At 45.5% G+C, this 20846-nt stretch overlaps 1 protein-coding gene across 8 annotated transcripts in view; it reads right to left on the bottom strand.

The window, feature by feature from the left end:
• Positions 1–20846, bottom strand: part of MITF (melanocyte inducing transcription factor) — a 215938-nt gene that overhangs the window by 22354 nt on the left and 172738 nt on the right. For 4 of the 8 annotated variants that reach the window (XM_084902860.1, XM_084902862.1, XM_084902861.1 and 1 more), the window contains exons 3-5: positions 7133–7360; positions 6116–6199; positions 3416–3511 (exon numbers count right to left, since the gene is read on the bottom strand). In XM_084902860.1, the coding sequence (XP_084758986.1) occupies positions 3416–3511; positions 6116–6199; positions 7133–7360 (408 nt within the window). The remainder of the gene's footprint in view (positions 1–3415; positions 3512–6115; positions 6200–7132; positions 7361–20846) is intronic. The other 4 variants (XM_084902866.1, XM_084902864.1, XM_084902865.1 and 1 more) reach the window with 2 other exon arrangements.

Here is a 20846-nt window from a genome sequence, read left to right on the forward strand (position 1 = left end):
AAACCAGTGATTTTCCCTCCAAGGGACACGTGTCAACGTTAAAGACATTGTTGGCTGTCACAACTGGGAGTGGTGCTACTGACACCTATGGGCGGAGGCCAGGGTGCTGCTACACACTGTGAGGTGCACAGGGCGGCCCACGCCCAGGATTACCCACTCACATGTTAACAGTGCCACGGCCAAGGGGCCTGCCCTAAAGGGTGGCGTCTGCTCTTTGTATTAACGGCTGTGATTCGCTGAAGCTACAATAAGGATGGCTGATTACAATGGTACGGCTTTCTAACTGAAAGTCAGTCTCCTAGTCGTGATGCTGTGGTTCCCCTTCTGGATTAGAAAAACCCCTCATAAACACAGTGAACATCAACATCAGGCCAAAACCACACCTTTGGAGCTAAGCAAGCAGAGGCATCTCCTCCTCCAGGGAGCGGTGTCTGCTGGGCTTTACCAGCACCTCCGCCTGGAGGACCAGACCTCCCTCCGGCCCACCAACGACACGGACAGCGGGAGCACAGCCCCTGGCACACAAGAAGGCGGACTCACTGGGGGTGTGACCCCAAACTTGGTCTGGATCGAGTTGTTCAATTTTCTGATCCACCAAAAATGATTACTTTTTCAAGTAAATGATCATTGTAAAATATCTCCCTCTGGATGGTCCCCTTCTCTGAGTATCAATTGGGCACTGTTCGCACAAGCAAACTGGGACTTCTATTCTTTGTTTCTGATGCCACAAGAGGCCCTTGTGCTCTCAGAAGAGTGGTTTCTAGACTCCAATCCCCTAAGGACAGTTTCCTCTCTGTGTTCCTTCCACTTTTTTTTTTTTTTTTTTAAATAACTTGAAACAAAGATTTCAAAGAATCAAATAAAAGGGGGAAATGCCTAACATGAAAAACATTGTTTAAACTTCACTGTGGAAAAAATTAAAATGTTAGTAAGTTGTAGTAGCTTTGTTATTTAATTTTGATAACCAAATTTATCAAAAATAAAGGCTTAACTAACATTTAGTGAGGGCATATCAGGGCCAGGACTGTTCAAATGCTGTTTTGTAGATGCATTCTTAATTCTAATATTTAGATGCTGTTTTTATCCCCATTTTCTGGACTAGAAAAGTGAGGCAGGGAATCACTTAAACTTTGCCCAGGGGGTCGGGGTGGGGGTCCAATCTGGAAACTGTTGAGACAGCCTCCCCACTCCTGACGCCCTATTCTCAGAGGAGTAGCTCCTCGCCTGCTGAGGCCTCACCCAGTGCGGGCTGGTTATTCGGCATTTAGTTAATGCTAACCCAGCCTTCCTTCACTGCAAGAGCATTCAGACAACGAGGGAATGTGTGGACAGACTGAGGAGACACAGGGTTTAGGCTAAAGCAGAGAAGAATGGGTCATGACAACTGTCTCCAGAGGTGCTGTCAGGGACGAGTCCTCTGTGAGGTGAGCTGTGGCTGTGTCTGGGATTCCCAGAGACTCCCGGTGAGGACATCTGGGTTACTAAGTATGAGGCTATTCGAACGTGCAGCTGGACACAGTCAGGTGCTCAATAAATAGTGCCAGAATAAAATGCTATCACAATTATTTTACAGTGTAATAAATTACACTTAATAATTAAATATGTGAGTACAACTTGTGTTGATGCTAACTGCTGTACGTCCTTTCTGGGATGACCATGTGAGGGAGAGACCATTAACAGCCCCATCTGACAGAGGGGAAGTGCAGGGCTTCAGGGAGCTAAGGAACTGCAAGACCACCCTGGACTGGAAGCCAGGCCTGCTGGGAATCTCCGGCTCCTGGCCGCTGTGCATCGCTGCTTCCCTGAGAGGAGGGCACTCCTTCCCTGGAGGCGCCAAGCAGCTTTCCAGCTGGGGACACAGGACATGCAAGAGAAGGTCAGTGCAGAGAAGGGTGGCTCAGATGCCCTCACCCTTGGAGGAAAACAAAAGCGATGATGATTTTTAAATTTTATCGATTCTACAGTTGTCCTGAGTGGGGCCAGCTGTCCGCCAGACACCAGGGGCAAAGAGGCCACCTCACCCACCACCACGTTCTTTTGAGATGACTGGGGCATGGCTGATGGATGCGGCTGGGCATGGAAAACACTAGAAATATACCCCTGGCTTGGGGTGGATTTATCAATTCCCGAGGGCAAGCTCACCTGAGCTTTTGCCTGTCGACAGGTGTGGTCTGCCTCACAGGGGCACAAAGCTGGAAAGGAAAGGGTCCACGGAAGCCAACCGAGGGCTCAGAGAGTGTGTTTGCATGGACACATCTGTCAGGATGGCAGGATATTTAGTTCTTTCAAAATCAGGGAGTGACTTTAAATGGGAAGGAGTTGATAAAACTAAAGATCCTAGAAGAGGCCTGAGGTTGCAAGGAGTGTCCTCACTCCTCCAGGCATCAGGTGATTGAATTTGATGGAAAAGAAAATGCTAACTATAAACATTGAGCTTACTAACAATGTAGGTGGAAATTTTTATAGGTTTTCATGCTTCCTGGCCAAGAGAACTTACTACAGGAATTTAGTTTGTAAAAATTATTCTATTGCAGTAAAAAAATCATATAAAATATCCCATCTTAACAGTTTTTAAGCATACAGTTCAGTGGTGTTAAGTATATTCACATTGCTGTAAAACATCTCCAGAGCTTTTTCATCACGCAAATCTGAAACTGCGCCCTGCAACCAAGGGCTTCCCTTCACCCCTGTGCAAGTCCGCGTTTACACAGCAGTCATTAACGACTACGATAGCACATGGCATTGCTCTCATAGAAAGCGACAGGCCTGGCTGGGCACACAAAAACTCCTGGGGAGCTGACAGCCACACCACACCCCCTCACCCTATGACGGCAGCAACGCTAAACCCCACCTGACCAACAGAACTCACAGAATGACTGCGAGGACAAAAATACCTGCAAGAGACTGGCAGAAGAGTAACATAAGACACACATGTAAGGAGTGAACTACAGTAAACAATACAGGCAGCGCTCCAAATTATAGGGGGCAGTGACACATAAAAGCAAATATTCTACTTTTTAAAAATTTACTAAAACAGGAATAAATTTTGCTGCTGACGGTAACCTGACTGTCCCCGTCACCTGTGAACAGCAAGACGCTGCCTGTCAGACGGCACTGTCTTCCGGCCAGAGCCCTGCTGGCGCAGCCCGGCGGCCGGGCAGCGGTGCCCAGCGGGAGGAGGCCGGCGGACAGGAAGGCCTGTCCTGCTGAAAGTGGCCCTGGCCTCTAGGGAAAGTGGAGTTTTGTAAACTTAACGTTTGATGTCCAAGTCACTTCTTTGTGATCCTGAGATAATTCTGTTTTATTATTATACATTTCTTGATGAATCACTTCCAAAGATAAACTAAAAGTTCTGGGAAAGGAAGAGATCACTGAAAACAGCTTAAGGTTTTCCTTAAAGAAAAGTCATCAATACCGTGTTTGCCATTTGCAAGGCAGGATCCATCAAGCTCAGGATTTCTTCATTGTAACTTGACTCTAGGCTAATGATGTCATCGATAACATCATCCATCTGCAGGAAAAAGGGCAATGGGAGAGATGTAAGCAAAACCATGCAAAGCAACCCAAAAAGAGATCCAACTCTTTTCTGACCCAAAGCAATGATGCTCTTTAGTTAGATTCTCAGAACTGTCCTTTCTCCCAAAATGAGAGCATGACTGAGGCCGTCAGCACGCACAGGTGGCAGGGATGGCACCCACCAGCGCTGTGTGCGTGACGAGCGGGCAAGGCACTGCGCTCAGAGATTTTAGCTGCTGCAGGAGCCCAAACAGGGACAGTGCTGTTATTACAGCTGTTTTCCAAGCAGGATAAACGAGAAGCAACTACCCCTAAGTCACTCATGCAAGGCTCAGCATCCCAAGTAGAAACCAGGCTTTCATCTGCGGTGGTATTTCACTTCCGGGGCCCTCCTTGGAGGAGGGAGATATGGGGCAGTCCAGCCCTTCGCTCCCGTCAGGGTGTGGGGCACGGCTCTCGGGCCCTGGTAGCCTGCTCTGATCTCACAGTGACTTGTAAAGTAAGTTTCTCCTGGTGCAGGTGCCCTGTGCCCTGTGCTCCCCGAGGACTCCCCCAGGACGGGGTTATCATCACAGCCCTGGAGCTGACATCCCATGGGACAATTTTATTCCTAAAGTGTCAAAGCACCACCGTGACGGTAAACAGCAGTTATTATGTGCGTATCGCAGCTGCTGGAAGACGAGTCTGCGAAAACATTTCTCCACCAGCAAACACCTTATGTACACGGGCTGGTTGTGTATGTGTGTCTGTGTGTGTGCGCGTGCGCATGGGCACGCCACAAGGCCTGGATCTTAAGAGTCCTTCGTAAGCACATGACGAAATCTCAGGACTCAGAGACATGGTCCTGTGGGTCTTTTTTTTTTTTTTTTTTTTGACGCTTCCAATTAAAGAGGACAAGCTGCAATATCATGGGACTTGTTGGAACTTTTGTTCTCCCTCTTTCTGTACTGGAGGAAAAGCCCCCAATCCTTAATGCTTCAGTGGGCCTGTCTGTAAAATGGGTTCATAATGCTTACCGCCTTACTGGATTCTTATAAGGTTTCAGAATAAATCATGCAAAGTGCTCACAGGGCCTGAGAAGAGTGACTGGAAGTCAGTTTTGAATAACTGCCAGCATACTTTATTAAGTTCCATCTGTAGGTATACCAGCTTTGTTTGTTTTTAAGAGATAATTTTCTAATTATGCTAGTGAACAGGCAAATGGACCAAGGGACTTAAAAAAACCTTCCTTTGTAAATTTTTATTTTCTTTTCATATAAAAATTAAGAGGACCTGGTGTGATAAAATGTTTTAAATAATTTTTTTTCTTTTATGAAAAAAGTAATGCAAGCTGATAACAGAAAATATACAAAAAGCAATAAATTTTGTGGCTTATTTTGCTTTCTCTTATACATCTATACATACATTTTAAATATATAACTATATCAATAAGTGAATGTAGCATAATTTATATACCCGTTATGTAGACTGTCATAGAACCTTTAATTACTTGGGAAAATATCCATGAAATATTAAATTAATAATTTCAGAATATATGCTCCATGAGATTCCATTTTACAAAACAATATATAACATATGAACCTATTACTGATAATAGCCTATCAAAACTGCTACCCTACACATTTGCATAATGTGCACATATGATGGTATCTAAATGAATTATAGCATTTTAACCTTGTTTACTGAACTTTATGTATTATACGCACTATTTAATTGCTTAAAGCAACTTAGGGAAAATGCATTTTAAGTCTAATCTTTTAGTAACTATTTAATCTTGAGACACTGGAGAGAAATTGGCTCTATTTATAGCTTTTTACCTTTAAAACTAAATCAGTAAAGGGATTAAAGGAAAATTCATTTTACAAAGTGTACAGACTCTGACCTCATGAAGCCGAGAACTCTAGGGCACCTCTCATCAGAAGTAAAATAGCTGAACGGTTTTCACTAACGACAATTACTGGATATCTGAGTTCCATGGGATACTCAGTACTGTGTAAAAATGGGAAATAGTGTATATGAGATAGTCTACTCTGAAGATTCGCAGTGAACATGAGAACTGAAAAGGCTCTCACTATCCCTAGAGAAAAAACAAAAACCTGCTTAATTGTATTTATTTATACAAAATTCTCTCTTTTTGGACCACAGCATATTCCCTACTCCCTTGGCCATGCGCAGTAACCCTTGTTAGTATCCTGTAGCGCAGCCCAACAGGAAGAGAAACTAGAGAAGTGACCGCATGCGAGGTGAAGTGTTACATCTGCGGTCAGGGGGGCATCCAGACACATGGACATGCCGGGGTGTCTTGAAGAATAAGAAAGGACCAGGTACAATCCAGAGAGAGAAGGAGTCTTGGCAAAATATAAGAGCATGTGTGAATGCCCTGAGTTGTGAAACAAAATGGAATATAATGGAGTGAGTAGGAGTGGTATGAGTTCAAACTGAAATAAAAGGCATACTATATAAATACATAAATAAATAAACAAAACAAATACAAAAATCAAAGGGTGGGGGGGTCTTAAACATCAGGATGGTGTGATTAGCCACAAATTCCGATCCTCATTCCCAAGTGTTCCATCCTGGGCCCCAAGCCCCTCAGTACCTGCATGCAGGATGCTCGGGAGTGTGTGTTCATTGTTGGGCATTCACTCTCCGCCCTGTTTTGTTCTTCAAATTTATAAAATCCCTGCAAAAACACAAGCGAAATCAGCCCTTGACTTGGGTTTGCAAATGACCCTTCAACCACATGTTCACATGAGGCTGATTGTGCAGCAACAAGATGAACTACATTTTCAAACAAAGGTGAATCTGAGCAAGAAATGAAATAATGAAACTTGCATCAAATCAGCCTGTTAGATGACAAATATGGGCAGAGAAAACAGGACAGTTGGTTTGGGCAGGGGGTAAAGACTTGGTGCCTTTAGAAATTAAAATCAAGCAAACTTCCGAAAAGCCACCTTGGAGTACACCGAAACTCCATTAAAATGAGGTTCAGCACCTCGTAATCTGGAAATGGCAGACTTAGATCACAACTCTCTTCTCGGATTTCCATGCACCAGGTTCTGCGGCCACAATTAGTGGCAGGTGTGTCTGAGTCTTGTCTCCAATTAGCCTTTACAAAAGCAGGTTGGATGGGCAGCAGCTTTTATGATAAACTGAATTTACCCAGCAATTAAACACTTGCCTTTCTGTTATATTCTCGTGGGCTGTATTATTCAAATCCATCCACACACATTCTGTACTATTTTTTCCACTCAGGGAGAAATACAAGCGGAACTTCAAACCGCCTGTCCCACACCTTGTCTATTTTTGCTTTTCCTTTTCCACCTTCCCTCTCCTCTCTCGCTGCACTTTCACTGCTTTGTAAATGGAAAGGCATTGAAGAGAAGAGAACCCTGAGCAGAGGCAGTGGAAACTGGCAGAAAATGGCCAGGTCTCCACATGCACCATCGCCCAAAACCTAGAGAGGCTGCGAAGGGCTGGGTGCTGGGCAACCTGGGACAAGGCCCGTGAATGGAGCCACGCAGATAGACCTTAGTCCACAGTCAAGTGCAGGAACAATATCCAACAGACAGTCATTTAGTGTAAGAAAACAGGAGAGGGAAGAGACATGAATTACCTCTTTTTCACAGTTGGAGTTAAGTGTGAGCATAGCCATGGGGCTGTTGGGTGCGCTGCTCCCCGGCACTGGTGGCATGACATGATCGCCAGGCTGGTTTGGACATGGCAAGCTCAGGACTTGGTTGGCATGTTTATTTGCTAAAGTGGTAGAAAGGTACTGCTTTACCTGCTGCCTTTGGGCTTGCTGTATGTGGTACTTGGTGGGATTTTCCAGGTGGGTCTGCACCTGAACATAGCCGCGGAGGGAAGAGAAGACAGCGCTGTTATTGGTGAGTTCAGACAGCTCTGGTTTCAGGCACAGACGTGAGGCGTGCCAGTCCACCGACAGAATCAAGACCAGTCCCGGGTGCATACCAGGCACTGTGCTCATGGGTTCTCATATCACTGAAGTCCAGAGCCTCACTCTTAGGACTTGGGCTCCCACTTTGCCTGTCTGGTTTCCTGGGGAATGAGGGTAGATCTCTGTAAACCGGCCCTTCTTCTCAAGTAGAACTAAAAATATGCAACTAACTGTAGGGCAAAAATTTCCCCAGCACACCTGAACGGATTTATTAAGGTCAAAACAATAGCATAGCATAACTCAACTTATTTCACTTTCCCTGGCAAACAGAACAGCTTCTGGTTTTGTTTTGTGTGTGTTTTTTAATTCCATAAGAAACACCTGAAAAATGGTTACTGAAAATAAAAACGGTCTGATGATTAAAGCAGGTGTCGTGGATTAAATCCTTCACTTTCATTGGACACAATTAGTCAACATCTTAATTAAGATCGTGAACTCAACCGAAAAAGCAAATGCCCATTAAGCAGCTTCTTACAAAGCACTAACACTTATCTGTGTTTTTAAACACATGAGTATTAAGTTACCAGGATATTTCTCCTCCTTTCTTATTTCTCATAAACATTAATACAGAATTAAAAATGTTTTTTTAAAAATCAGTGATACTCAGTCACTTTTCCTTGACAAACATAATTTACTCTTACGAGCTAAGCACAGCCAAGCTCTGGGGGGAAAGCCTGCTAATATTTACTTAATTTAAAAGTAAAATTGAATTACTTCTTACGGTAAATAGCACCAAACTATAATTATTTCAACAATTACACTTCTTGAAAGTAGTGTCTATTGCAATAATGTGAAAAAGCGAATTACTCAATACACTGCATTATATCTCAGAGACGGAATAGGAAGAATAAAGCTCACCTGATAGTGATTATATTCTAGCATTTCCAGCATAACAACGCTTTAGGTGGCCCACTCCCACGAGAAACGGTAGGCAATTCGCTCCCTCCACTCCCTGCAGTTCCGATCGGAGACTGACTGGCATAGAGAAGGCACTACACAAGGTGTCCCGAGGCACCGCTGGAAACTGCCACAGCAGCCCTGCTTATAATAACCTAAGCTAATTAGTTATGCATGTAAAAGCCCGTTCACACAAGGGTTGTTGTTATTTTTCTGGAAGCACTACAAGCTTGGTCTTAAATATTGATATAAATGTCCCCCCTGACTTGACGTCATGCTTTTTTTCATAAATATAAAAGAACCTTTTAAAGTGACGAGCTATCAAAGTCAAACTCAGTGTCAGATCAAGGCCGCTTCACTATTCATCTTTAGTTCCAGTAGGATTAATAGACAATGGTATTTCTCTTCCAGCCGTAGGTCAGAGTTCTGTCCCTTCGGAGAGCACTCTGCCTGGAAGCTGCTGCTATACATGAGGCTTCCTGAAGGCTAAGCAGCCGCCACTCTGACTGCAGGACCATGATCCTTCCAGTGTGCAGGCGTCTGTGCCGAGCCTGCAGGCCCGTCAGCCTCACCTCTCATCTGGTCTCCAGTGCACCTCACCCCAGCTGGACAGATGTGTAACCTCCCTCCAGACCTCACATTAGGAAGAGGGGAGCGCTCCTGAATACAACAGAACGTGTGCACTTGCACACACACACACACACACACACACTGAATGTACCTTTATGTGCAAGTATATTTAAGTGGAACGTCTCCCTGATTTAACCCTCAAATTGGGAAGCATGAAAATTTATGAAAGATCTTTCAATACAATTCTGGGGCTAAAGGAGAACAAGAGAGGTATCATATACACAACTGATGCATTTATATATTTACTCATTTATTCATTCTATTACTCACTGTTACTATATGCTAAACACTGTGCATTGAATTTACATTGTGAACAATGAGATGGCTGCCAACTTTATGAAACTTATGGTCTGGAATGAAGCAAAGGAAGAAAAAGGCTAACAAATATACACCTAAAACTATGATAAGATTAATATTCACTGGTGAACTGGGAGCTATTTTAAGCATAAAAATTTGAAATGTCCACATGGTGTGGTAAAGAAGCCCTTTAGATTACGGTCTCTGGTGGTTTCAGACCACTGATCTGTTGAGCACCAGAGGTTCAGAGACACTCCAAGTTCCAGGAAGCGCCTGGACCCGGGAATAATGAGGACAACAGACATTACTAAAATAAACACAAATGAGGCCAGTGAGTGCAAAGTGCTTATCTCACTATTACACTTAGAAAAGAAAAGGCTGCACATTTAAAAATAAATGGCAATTCACTGGCAGATCCTCATTCTTTACTGAATCAGAACTTTGTGCTTTAGTGAGGAGAGAGGCCACGTGGTCTCCATTTAGCTTTGCCAGTGAGGTCTGCACTACATTTGCGGTGGGGTGACCGGAGCGGGATGTCAGTGCCTTTTAGGTTTCAGTTAAGTTGAGAACAGATTGTCTATAAACACTACGCAGTAGATATATCATCTCCAGCCATTCCAATCCAAACACCTGGGTCAGGAAACCTAACGGAGGTTCATGAACTATGGGGCAATAATAGGGAGTTGTGAGGTCTGTGGCAAACTAGGGGATGCGCACTTCACCTAAAAGAAATGGCAGACTGGTGGCCTGGGAATAGCAGCCAGTAGAGCTAGATCTTCCACTTCTTCAATTTAGCTGGAAGTCTCAACTTTTTTGAGTAACATTTCCCAGATTAAGAAAATGACACCTGATTGTTTGATTGTACAAATCAAACTCAGCTCACAAGTGACTAGAATGTGGTCTCTGCTCCCCACTGTTCATGAGGACACCCTCATATCCATGTTCCCTGGGGGTGGCCCCAGTTCTGAAAAGTTAGTCCCTCTTCTGAGAACTTAGTGTCAAAACCTGCTGTTTCTCTGAGAGGCGGCCGCCTGGCTGCAGTCAGCAGAATAGGTAGTAAGAGTTCGAGAACTGGGGTTGAATTCTGCCTTTGCAACTTACAACTTATGTGATCTTCCAGGAGTCAGCACCCTTTGTAGGCCTTCCTTTTCTAGGTGCTCCAGGAGGTGCTAACAGAACCCACCACACAGTATTTCTGGCTTTAAATTAAACCATGCTTCTGAAGACTACCTGAAACAGCTGTTCTCAAACTGTGTATGTCACAGCACCCTTTAACTCTTTAAGTTTGTTGTGTTTCTGTGGATTACACCTATCAATATATAGCATATTAGAAAATATGAGAAGTTTTTAAAACATAAGAATATACACTAGCACATACTCCACTGAACATGAGAATAATGACATTTTAACACATCCTGTAGCATTTATAAAACTATTCTGCATACTCGTGAGATGAGAAGGAAAAAAGGAGACTAACAAATTGGTATTATTATGAAGACTAGAGGCCCGGTACACAAAATACATGCACGGCAGGTGGGAGGGGCGGGGAGGAAGGGAGTCCCTCAGCCCAGCCTGCACCCTCTTCAATTTGGGACCCCTTGAGGGATGTCTGACTGCCCATTTAAGCCTGATCCTACCAGGATCGCACCTAACTGCCCCCTGCCCGGTGGGATAGGACCTAAATGGGCAGTCAGACATCCCTCTCACAATCCAAGACTGCTGGTTCCCAACCACTCACCTAATTGCCCCTAACTGCTTCTCCCTGCCAGCCTGATCACCCCCTAACCACTCCACTGTCAGCCTGATCACGCCTAACTGCTCCCTAGCCAGCCCGATTACCTGTAACTGCCCTCCCCTGCTGGCCTGGTCACCCCTAACTGCCCTCCCTGCTGGCCTAATCGCCCACAACTGCCCTCCCCTGCAGGCCTAGTCCCCCACAACTGCCCTTACCTGCAGGCCTAGCCCCCCAAACTGCCCTACCCTGCAGCTTGGTCCCCCTAAACCGCTCTCCCTTGAAAGCCTTTCCCCCACCCCCCCAACTTCCCTCCCCTGCAGTCCTGGTCCCCCTACTGCCCTCCCTTGCTGGCCTGGTCACCCACAACTGCCCACAACTGTCCTCCCCTGCCAGCCATCTTGTGTCCACATGGGGTAGCCATCTTTGACCACATGGAGGTGGCCATCTTGTGTCTTGGAGTGATGGTAAATTTGCATATTACTCTTTTATTAGAGAGGATAGTTTTGACCTGGTAGGATCCCTGCAGGCCCTGACCTGGCCCAGCCGCACTCTAGCACTCTCACCATTCAGCCTGCCTGCCATTCACGCCTGAGTGAGGAAGCAAGGGGCACAGAGGCTGCCAATCACCTTCCAGAGATGCCGGAGGAGGCAGGAACCCTGCATTAACTTCCTCGTCGCATGACTGTGAGGGTCTACAGTCCTCTATTTTAAAAGCCATATAAATATAATTTTCTGTCTTCAAGAATCCTAAACCATAGCTTTTAAATTAGTGACTTTCCCTTCATTAATTTTAAATAGCCAGCAAATGAGCATGCAAATGAAAATACATGTGGCATTAAACATCTGCACAATTTCTTAATCATTTCTGCATTCTTTTTTGGCTTCAAACCAACTATTCAAGTTGAGAAATTAGAACAGCGAAAACTTGAAGCACAGACCACAAAATAAAGCTAGAAAACTTTATACCCTATCAAAACATCATATTTTATTGACAAAATTTTTATTTCACATAAAGAATGATCACTATCTGGTTAAAGTGCAAAAAAACCCAAACAAACAAGCAAACACAAAGCCTTGAAACTTTTCTTCCTTGTTACTGTGTTGTGCTGCATACCCTTGACTCAGCAGTGACCCCTCATGACCCTATGAATGAGGGACATCCACAGTGCCAGGCCTGTGCTTCTCTCTGGGTCAGCCTGCCTCACAATCGGTCTTCCTCTCTGCCTGCCGCCTTCTAATTTCCCAGCACTGTTCCCTTTCCTAAGAACCTGCCTCCTCATGACGGGCCGGAGTAGGACAGCTTCGGGGTGGCCACGTTTGCCTCCAGTGGTATTCCTCTCCGCTGGCAACTCCTCTCCGCAGCCCTCTTTCCTTTCTTCATTCAGAAGTTGAGCTGATAGTAAGAGAACTGGAATGGATCACCTTCTAACTGTCCCAGTTGAGCTCTGTCACTTCCCAGGTGACACTGACAGGTCATTTGCCATCGGTTTCATTCTGAAGACATCCTAGCACACTCGTATGAGACGGTGCAGCAGACACTACTGTCTTGGCTAAAAAAATAGTTCACTGGAGGAAAAAATATCCCCATCTGATGTCCACTGTTCTATTCCCTGTACTATTTATAAACCAGAATATTATAAATAAAATTGAGTGAAAATCACATAATCCCTTTAGTTTATAATTGATTTTATTTTTTTAACAAGTCAAAAAACAGAGAATGTGTTCTTTTGCTCATTAATTTAAGGAAAATTAATTATAATTTAACAAATTGCTACCCACTGTCACCCACACACCACCATTCTTCTCATAAATCTAAAGTTTAGATTCTAAACGACAGTTTATAGAGGTCAATTATGCAATCACCATTCTAAAAAAAAATGGGGAGACTAGGATGGCAGGGGAGTTAGTGAGGGATGACCAAACGACCAAGCAGCAGGCTTAGTGGGGTGACCAGGCCAGCAGGGGGATTAGTGAGGGGCAACCAGACCGGGGTGGGGGAGGGGGGCAGTGATAAGTGACCAGGTTGGCAGAGGGGCAGTTAGGAACAGCCACATAGGCAGGGTGTACAGTAAGGGCAACCAGGTTGGCAGGAGGGCCACTAATGGGCTACCAGGCCTGTGGGGAGGGGCAGTTTGGGGGTAAACAGGCCAGCAGGGGGAGCAGTTAGGGGTAATTATGCCTGCAAAGGGGGGCAGTTTGGGTGACAAGGCCAGTGTGGGGGTTGGAGGGGCAGTTAGGTGCAATCAGGAAGGTGAGCAGTTAGGAGCCAGTGGTCCTGGATTGTGAGATAGATATCTGACTGCTGGTTTAGGACCAATCAGCTCCCAGATTGAACAGGGTGCAGAACCCCCCCACCCTGAATTTCATGCACCAGACTTCTAGTCCTTTATAATAACTAGAGGCTCAGTGCATAAAATTCGTGCATTTGGGGGAGGGGGTGATGGTGTCTTCAGACCTGCCTGCACCCTCTCCAATTTGGGACCCTTTGAGGATGTCTGACTGCCCATTTAGGCCCAATCCCACCAGGATCTCACCCAACTGTCTCCCCCCCATGGGATAGGGCCTAAACGGGCAGTCGGACATCCCTCTCACATTCCAGGACTGTTGGCTCCCAACTGCTTGCCTGCCTGCCTTCCTGATTGCCCCTAACTGCTTCTGCCTGCCAGCCTGATCACCCCTAACCACTCCAATGCCAGGCTGATTGATGTCTAACTGCTACCCTGCCAGCCTGTTTTCCCCCAACTTCCCTCCTCTGTCAGCCTGGTCACCCCTAACTGCCCTCCCCTGCAGGGTTGATCACCCCCAACTGCCATCCCTTGCAGGCCTGGTCCCTCCCAACTGCCCTCCCCTACTGGCCATCTTGTGGTGGCCAACTTGTGTCCACATGGGGGCAGGATCTTTGACCACATGGGGGCAGCCATCTTGTGTGTTGGAGTGATGGTCAATTTGCATATTACTCTTTTATTAGGTGCATGGGTGGGGGCCAGCTGGCTTGTCCTGAAGGGTGTCCTGGATTAGGGTGAGGGTTCCCTTGGGGTGCAGGATGGCCTGGGCAAGGGGTCTGTGGCGGTTTTCAGGCCAGCCACACCATCTGGCAACCCAAGCAGAGGCCCCTGTATCTGGCATTTATTTACCCAAGTCTTCCTCCTACTCTCTGTGGCTGCAGTCATCTTGGTTGGGGTTAATTCGCATACTCGCTCTGACTGGCTGGTGGGCATGGCTGGTGGGTGTAGCGGAAGTATGGTCAATTTGCACATTACTCTTTTATTAGATAAGAAGAGTTAATATGCAAGTGGTTGTCACACCCTCACGCCTTAATGGCTCAGACACTCAACACTGGGGAGAGAGGAATGGTGACCAGCCAGGCTGCACCTGGGAGAGGGACAAGCCGCCCATCCCACAGTCCCCACGGTCTCAGGCACCAGGGGCTGCACCTATGCCTTCGAGAGCGAAAGCCACCCACCCCGAGGTCCTGGGCGCCATGTGCCTATGGCTCGGGAGTGAGGCAAGCCTCCGACCCCGCAGTCCCAGGTGCCTGTGGCTGTGGTCTGGGTAAAGCCGCCCACCCATGATCCCCTGTGGCTGCGGCCTGCCCAGGCAAAGCCAGCCTGGGTCCTGGATGCCTTTGGCTGACCAAAGGGAGGGAAACCCAGGTCCTGGGTGCCTGTGACTGGCCAGAGGAGAGAATCCTGGGTCCTGAGTGTGGGGCAAGGCAAAGGCGATTAGGGGTGATCAGACCAGCAGGGAAGCAGTTAGGGGCGATAGGGCCAGTAGGGGAGCAGTTAGGGGAAATCAGGCAGGCAGGCAGAGGTGGTTAGGGGTGAACAGACAGGCAGAAAGGCAGTGGTTAGGAGCCAGCAGTCCTGGATTGTAAGAGGCAGTTGGACATCTGCCAAGGGGTCCCACATTGGAGAGGGTGCAGATCAGGCTGAAGGACACCAACCCCCTGTGCACGTATTTCATGAACCTGGCCTCTTAGTCCTTAAATAAAGGAAAGTTAGAAGTGTCTAAGGTTGATAAGCCCAAGTCCTTTTTCCCTCTCACAGGAGTCCGCCCACCAACCCAACCTGTCCCTCCCAATGTTTGATAAGATCTATAAAGTAAGGAATATATTTTACATTTTTAAATGGTTAGAAAAGATCAAAAGAAGAATGATACTTCATGATACAGGAAAATTATATGAAACTAATCAATGTCCATGAAGTGTCCTTGCACACAGCCACGCCCACTCCTCACATGTTGTTCAGGGTGGCCACACCCACTCCTTACACTGTTCAGGCGCCTTATGCACTGCAGAGGCCCAGGAGAGTCCTTGCACCATTACTGCAGGGCCCCAATACCTAACATATCTACTCTCAGGATTTTTACAGAAGGTGCAAACCGGCCCTGTAGGACATTTCACTGGGCTAGAATTCAGTTTTCCTATTACACTGACGTTTTGGCCAGGTTTGAAGAAAAGAATGAGGTCATTTTTCTAAAAACTAATATATGTCTATATAATTTTGTGTAGTTGTTTTTCCAAAGACATCTAAACTGAACAAGCAGCCATGTAAGAACCCAGGGTGTGCTTAATTATCCCATTTTAAATATAAAGAAACAGAAACCCTGAAAAGAAGGTGAAAAGACTTGCCAGGATGAGAAATCAAACCCAGGTGTCCATCATTCTGTCCCCAGCAGCAAAGGAGGACACAGCCTGCACTGCTGGCGAGTCTGGATCTACGGCACTGAGTAAAGAGGAGAAGGTAAGCCACGCACATCCAGAGGTGCACTCCCATACCCTTTGTCTCCGCATGGAAACACACATGAATTTATGTCCCACTTTTAGTGGTTTATATACTTTCACATTGCTTCCTGTCATGCTACTTTGTAGGATTCTGAATTCAGACAAATCAGTTATAAATGTGCACATAAGGGAAGGATAGTAAGTACATTTTTCTAAACATTTGATGTTGTAATAGAATAAACTAGACCAAAAATTCCTAGCCAGTCATCTATCCTTAGCTAATGTGCATGTTATAATCCTCAAAATGGGATGCTTTGCGATTAGGACAAACAATATTTAGTAGCCTTAGGAAAAAAGGTATCCTCAAAGAAACTCCATATATATATATATATATATCAGACTAAAATAAGGCAAAGATCCAAAAAGAATTCCACATTTTAATGTTGGCCAAATAGAAATATGAGAGATTTAAGTGTGGGAGCCATTATCTGCAGAATATTTATAAACCTAGATTAAAAACATCACTTACAGAATCAAATTTCTAGGGAGAGAAGCAGCAAGACCTAATAAACTTAATCCAATACTCACTTTGGGAGAAAACCATGCATGTACAGGTCCTGCTCTCTGAGGATCATGCCAGTCATTATGCATGGGTATTAACTAGCATGTCCTATTAAATGGCGAGGCTTAAACTACAGAAAAGAGAATAAGAATTCCTTCATTCAAAAGTGTCTATTATGAATGAGATGCTGTGCAATTTATATTCATTCCCAGTGCAGGTCATTCAAAATAAAACTAAGAAATCACTTGAATGACCATATAAAATATTCTTGAAAGCCTCTTCACACAGTTTTAACTATAGGATGACATTTGATGTAATATAGAAGCAACTATAATAGACGTATGTGTTCTTGGTACATCTGAGAGTATACATAAAGAACTAAGTACAGGATTGGGTACAAACCTTAATGTGCATGTAAATCACCTGGGATCTTATTAAATAGGGTAATTCCATAGATCTTGGGCAGGACCCACGATCATGCATTTCTATGAAGCACCTGGGGGTGCTCCGTGGACCACACCACACCTTGATGCTTCACGCATTCTCAGCTGGAGTTCTGCTCCCATGAAGAGAGTTATATGATCACCATTCATTCAACAAATATTGCTGAGTGCCCACCAGATGCCTGACAACTATCCCCTTCTTCCACAGGCTGTCCAGGGAGGGCCTCTCGGAGGAGGCCTGCAGCACAGACCTGAGGCGGGGAGAGGAGCCAGGCAGATGCAGGGGAAGAGCACGGGCAAGGGCAGAAGTAGGGCCACAGCAAATGAACAACCTCGTGATTTGGGTGAGAAAAGAAAATAAATTGATGTAAACTTCGAAAAGGTCCATACATATCCATCAGCCATTATACTTTCAAGAACTTTTCTAAGAAAATTATCAGCTACAGCAGGAAAGATTTAAGGACAAGGATGCAGCCAGAGCATTATCTGGAACAGGAATGGTCACAAGTTTCCCAGGCACCATCATTTACATTCCATCAGTGGCAGTCAAACTCTAGCAGTGCTGGAGCAAAAGCCTAAAACACAGTGGAGACTCGGTTCTCAGATCCTATGTGTTCCCAAAGGCTGTTTGAGAAGCAACTTGTTCAAAAATGAAATCATTTTTCCCATTAGAAATAATGTAAACTAAATTAATCCATTTCAAATCCCCAAATGATTCCCCCGCCCCCCCTCCTTTATTTTTGTTAATCCTCAACCAGGGGTATTTTTTCCATCGATTTTTAGATTGTGGAAGGGAGGAAGGGAGAAAGAAAGAGAGAAACACCAATGTGAAAGAGACACATCTATTGGTTGTATCCGACACACTCCCTAACCAGTGCCAAATCTGCAACCAAAGTATGTGCCCCTGACCGGGAATCAAACCCACAACCTTTCATTCCAAGGCCGGCATTCTAACCATTTAGCACACTGACTAGGGCTGATTCCCTGTTTCAATCTTTCTTATATACAATACATGTCTAATGCATTGTTTAATCTATAAGTAAACACTTTAAAAACATAAAGGACATTAAATGTAAGTGAAAATTTAACAAAAAAGAGATGAAATGTACAGTAAAAAATGAAAATCACACTAGAACTCACCTTTCCACCCATCCATCTCTCCTTCCTTCCATCCCTTCACTCCTCCACCCATCCTTCTCTCCATCCATCAATGTCCAGAACTACTAATGACTGACTATGGAGAGGAGGGATGGAGGAGAATAGGGGAGATGGGTGGATGGAGGGGAGGATGGAGGGATGGATAGGTGGAGGGGAGGAGGGAAGGAGGGATGGAGGGTTGGAGAGGAGGGATGGAGGGATTGAGGGATGGAAGGATGGATGGGTGGAGGGGAGGGGAGATTGAGAGATGGAGGGGTGAAGGAGATGGAGGGATGGAAGAATGGGGGGAGGAGTGAAAGAATGGGTAGAAAGATGGATGGGTGGAGAGGAGGAGGGATGGTTGGGTGGAGGGAAATAGGGGTGAAAGGATGAAAGAATGGAAGGGTGGAGAAATGGATAGGTGAAGGGATGGAGGGATGGAAGGATGGAAGGGTGGAGAGATGGAGGGATGGAGGGGTAGAGGGATGGCGGAATGGAAGGGTGGAAGGATGGATGGGTGGAAAGATGAAGGGATGAAAAAGTAAATGGATGGAGGGAAGGATGGAGAGATGGAAGGATAGAGGGGTAGACAAATGGAGGAGTGGATGGATAGAGGGGTGGAGAGGTGAAAGGATGGAGGAGTAGATGAATAGACGGGTGGAAAGGTGGAATGATGGAGGGGTGAAAGGAGGGAAGGATCGAAGGGTAAGGGGTGAAGAAATGGAGCGGTAGAGAGATGGAGGGGTGGAAGGATGGAAAGGTGGAGGGATAGATGGGTGGATAGGGTGGAAGAATGGAGGGGTGAAAGGAGGAAAGGATAAAGGTTAGAGGGGTGGAGAGATGGAGGGGTGGAGGGATAGATAGAAGGATGGAAGAGTGAAAGAAGGGAGGGACGGAAGAGTGGAGGGATGTCATTGTTAGGGAAACCCCTCCTTAAAAGCATCATGTAGCTCTTCTTTCTCTTTGCTCCACTAGAACTTGCTTCAAGCTCATTGGGCCTCTGACTCACTAAACACTCTGATGGTTTTGCCTGTGTTTTATTAACACTTGCCTAAAGTGAAACACTGCACTGTCATTGAACAAGTTTATTGCGTGGCTTGCTACTTCTTTGTCAGGATATTTCTCAATAAAACTTTACACTTCTCCCCATTTCCCAAGCATTGCCTTGATTAGTGAGGTAGAAATCGCCTCATTTCCCTCCCCATCCTCTGAAGAGTGCTCCTCAGCCACTGTCTGTGGCTGCTCCCTCTGAAGGGCTTGGAGTTCCAGAACCCCTAAGGGTTCAATCAGTGTCACAGGTCAATTCAAAAACACCTCTGAAACAGGGCCCTTGTGTAGAGCTTCCTAAAGTTAGAGGTGACCTGCCGGTCCATGGCTGGCTGAGAGGAGCTGGCAGATGGCGAGGACCTAGCAGAGATGAAGCTGTAGGTGGCCAGGACCTAGCAGAGAGGAAGCTGTACGCCCCATCAGCTGTGCCTCCAAGCCCGGAGGGTGGCAGGAGCCCTGCCCATTACAAGAAGTGCTCTGAGCAGTGACTGTGTTTCCTGGAAGTATTTCTTCAGACTCAAGCAGACACTTCATGAATTCACTCAAAAACTGCCTAGTTACCCAAGCTTTGCTATTAGGTCTCTCTGTCACATTCAACTTATTGTTCATGACATTCTTTTTCTTGAAAACTCGCAGGTTTTCAGGTTGGTAGCTGAGTAGAGGGTTCCATTGAAAGTCCTCACTCACATTCCCACTCGACAGTAACATCAGCCTGCCCACCGGCTTGTGTCCCAGCAATGACTTCTCCTGTGAGATGGGGGTCCTTTTCGGCGCTTTCTTCCAGAAGAGTCCTGTCATATCGCAACTGAACACTGTTGGGAACAAATCCCTCACCTCTACGTATTCTTGAAATTCTGTCATGAAATTATCTGCAGCTACAATATCACCATAAATTAGCTGTCAGGTCAAGAGCCAAAGTTTTGTTCACCAAGACATTCTTTCCATGAAGAACTTGATGGAGAACTGAATTGCTCGCAATGGGAGATGTTCAAGAACCGAGGTTTGACTCTTCATTATCTGGCCCTTCACAGAAAGTGTGCCAACCATTAATCTCCAATAACAAAAATATGGGAAACAAATACCTAGTACTATGCAGTGGATTAAATTCATCATGAGGCAACCACGTAAGTTCAGGGTTCCTGAACCTGTACACTAATGACCCTGGGGCCAGATCCTGCTGTGTGTGTGTGTGGGGGGGGGGGGGGCTGCCCTGTGTATTGTATGTAGCATATGGAGCAGCATCCCTGGTCTCTGCCCAGTAGATGCCAGTAAAACCTTCCCCAACACCAGCTGTGACCTCCAGACCTTCCAATGTCCTGTGGGGGCCAACTTAGGCATAGTGGAGAACCTCTGCAGTAGATGGATACAACACAGTCCTAAAGCCCTTATTTTATAAAACAACCTAATGAGAGGAAAGATGCTTACATAAATAGGAACCAAGCAGGTTAGAAACAGTACATACACAGTGATCCCAAATTGCCCTAAACATGTTGTTTATACATATGCAGAGACCAGAAGACCAGTTATAAATCATTGGGCAAAGTCTTAGTAATAAATATTCTGCAATGATGAAATTATAAGTGACTTTTACTTGATTCTTTTCTATATTTTCTATTATATACATGGCACTGATTTTGTAATTTTAAAAAATTTATAAATTCCACAAAAAGTAAATTCTGTGGATCTGGACAAATAAAAAAATATTCAGGCAGAATTCCTCTACTGAAAATGTTGCAAGCAACAAATAAACCCATGAAGTTATTATATTGATGAAACTTGTCTCATCTCCACCTTTTCTTTATGTACTCGGTCAGAGGAAGAGGACCCCGCTATTTATGATGCTTTACTCTAACATTCGCCCAGTGTGTACAGTGTTTGACACACTATGGTTCTGTAGATGG

Source organism: Pipistrellus hanaki, assembly GCF_964339955.1.
Source record: "Pipistrellus hanaki genome assembly, chromosome: 13".
In the NCBI taxonomy this organism is placed as follows: Eukaryota; Metazoa; Chordata; class Mammalia; order Chiroptera; family Vespertilionidae; genus Pipistrellus; species Pipistrellus hanaki.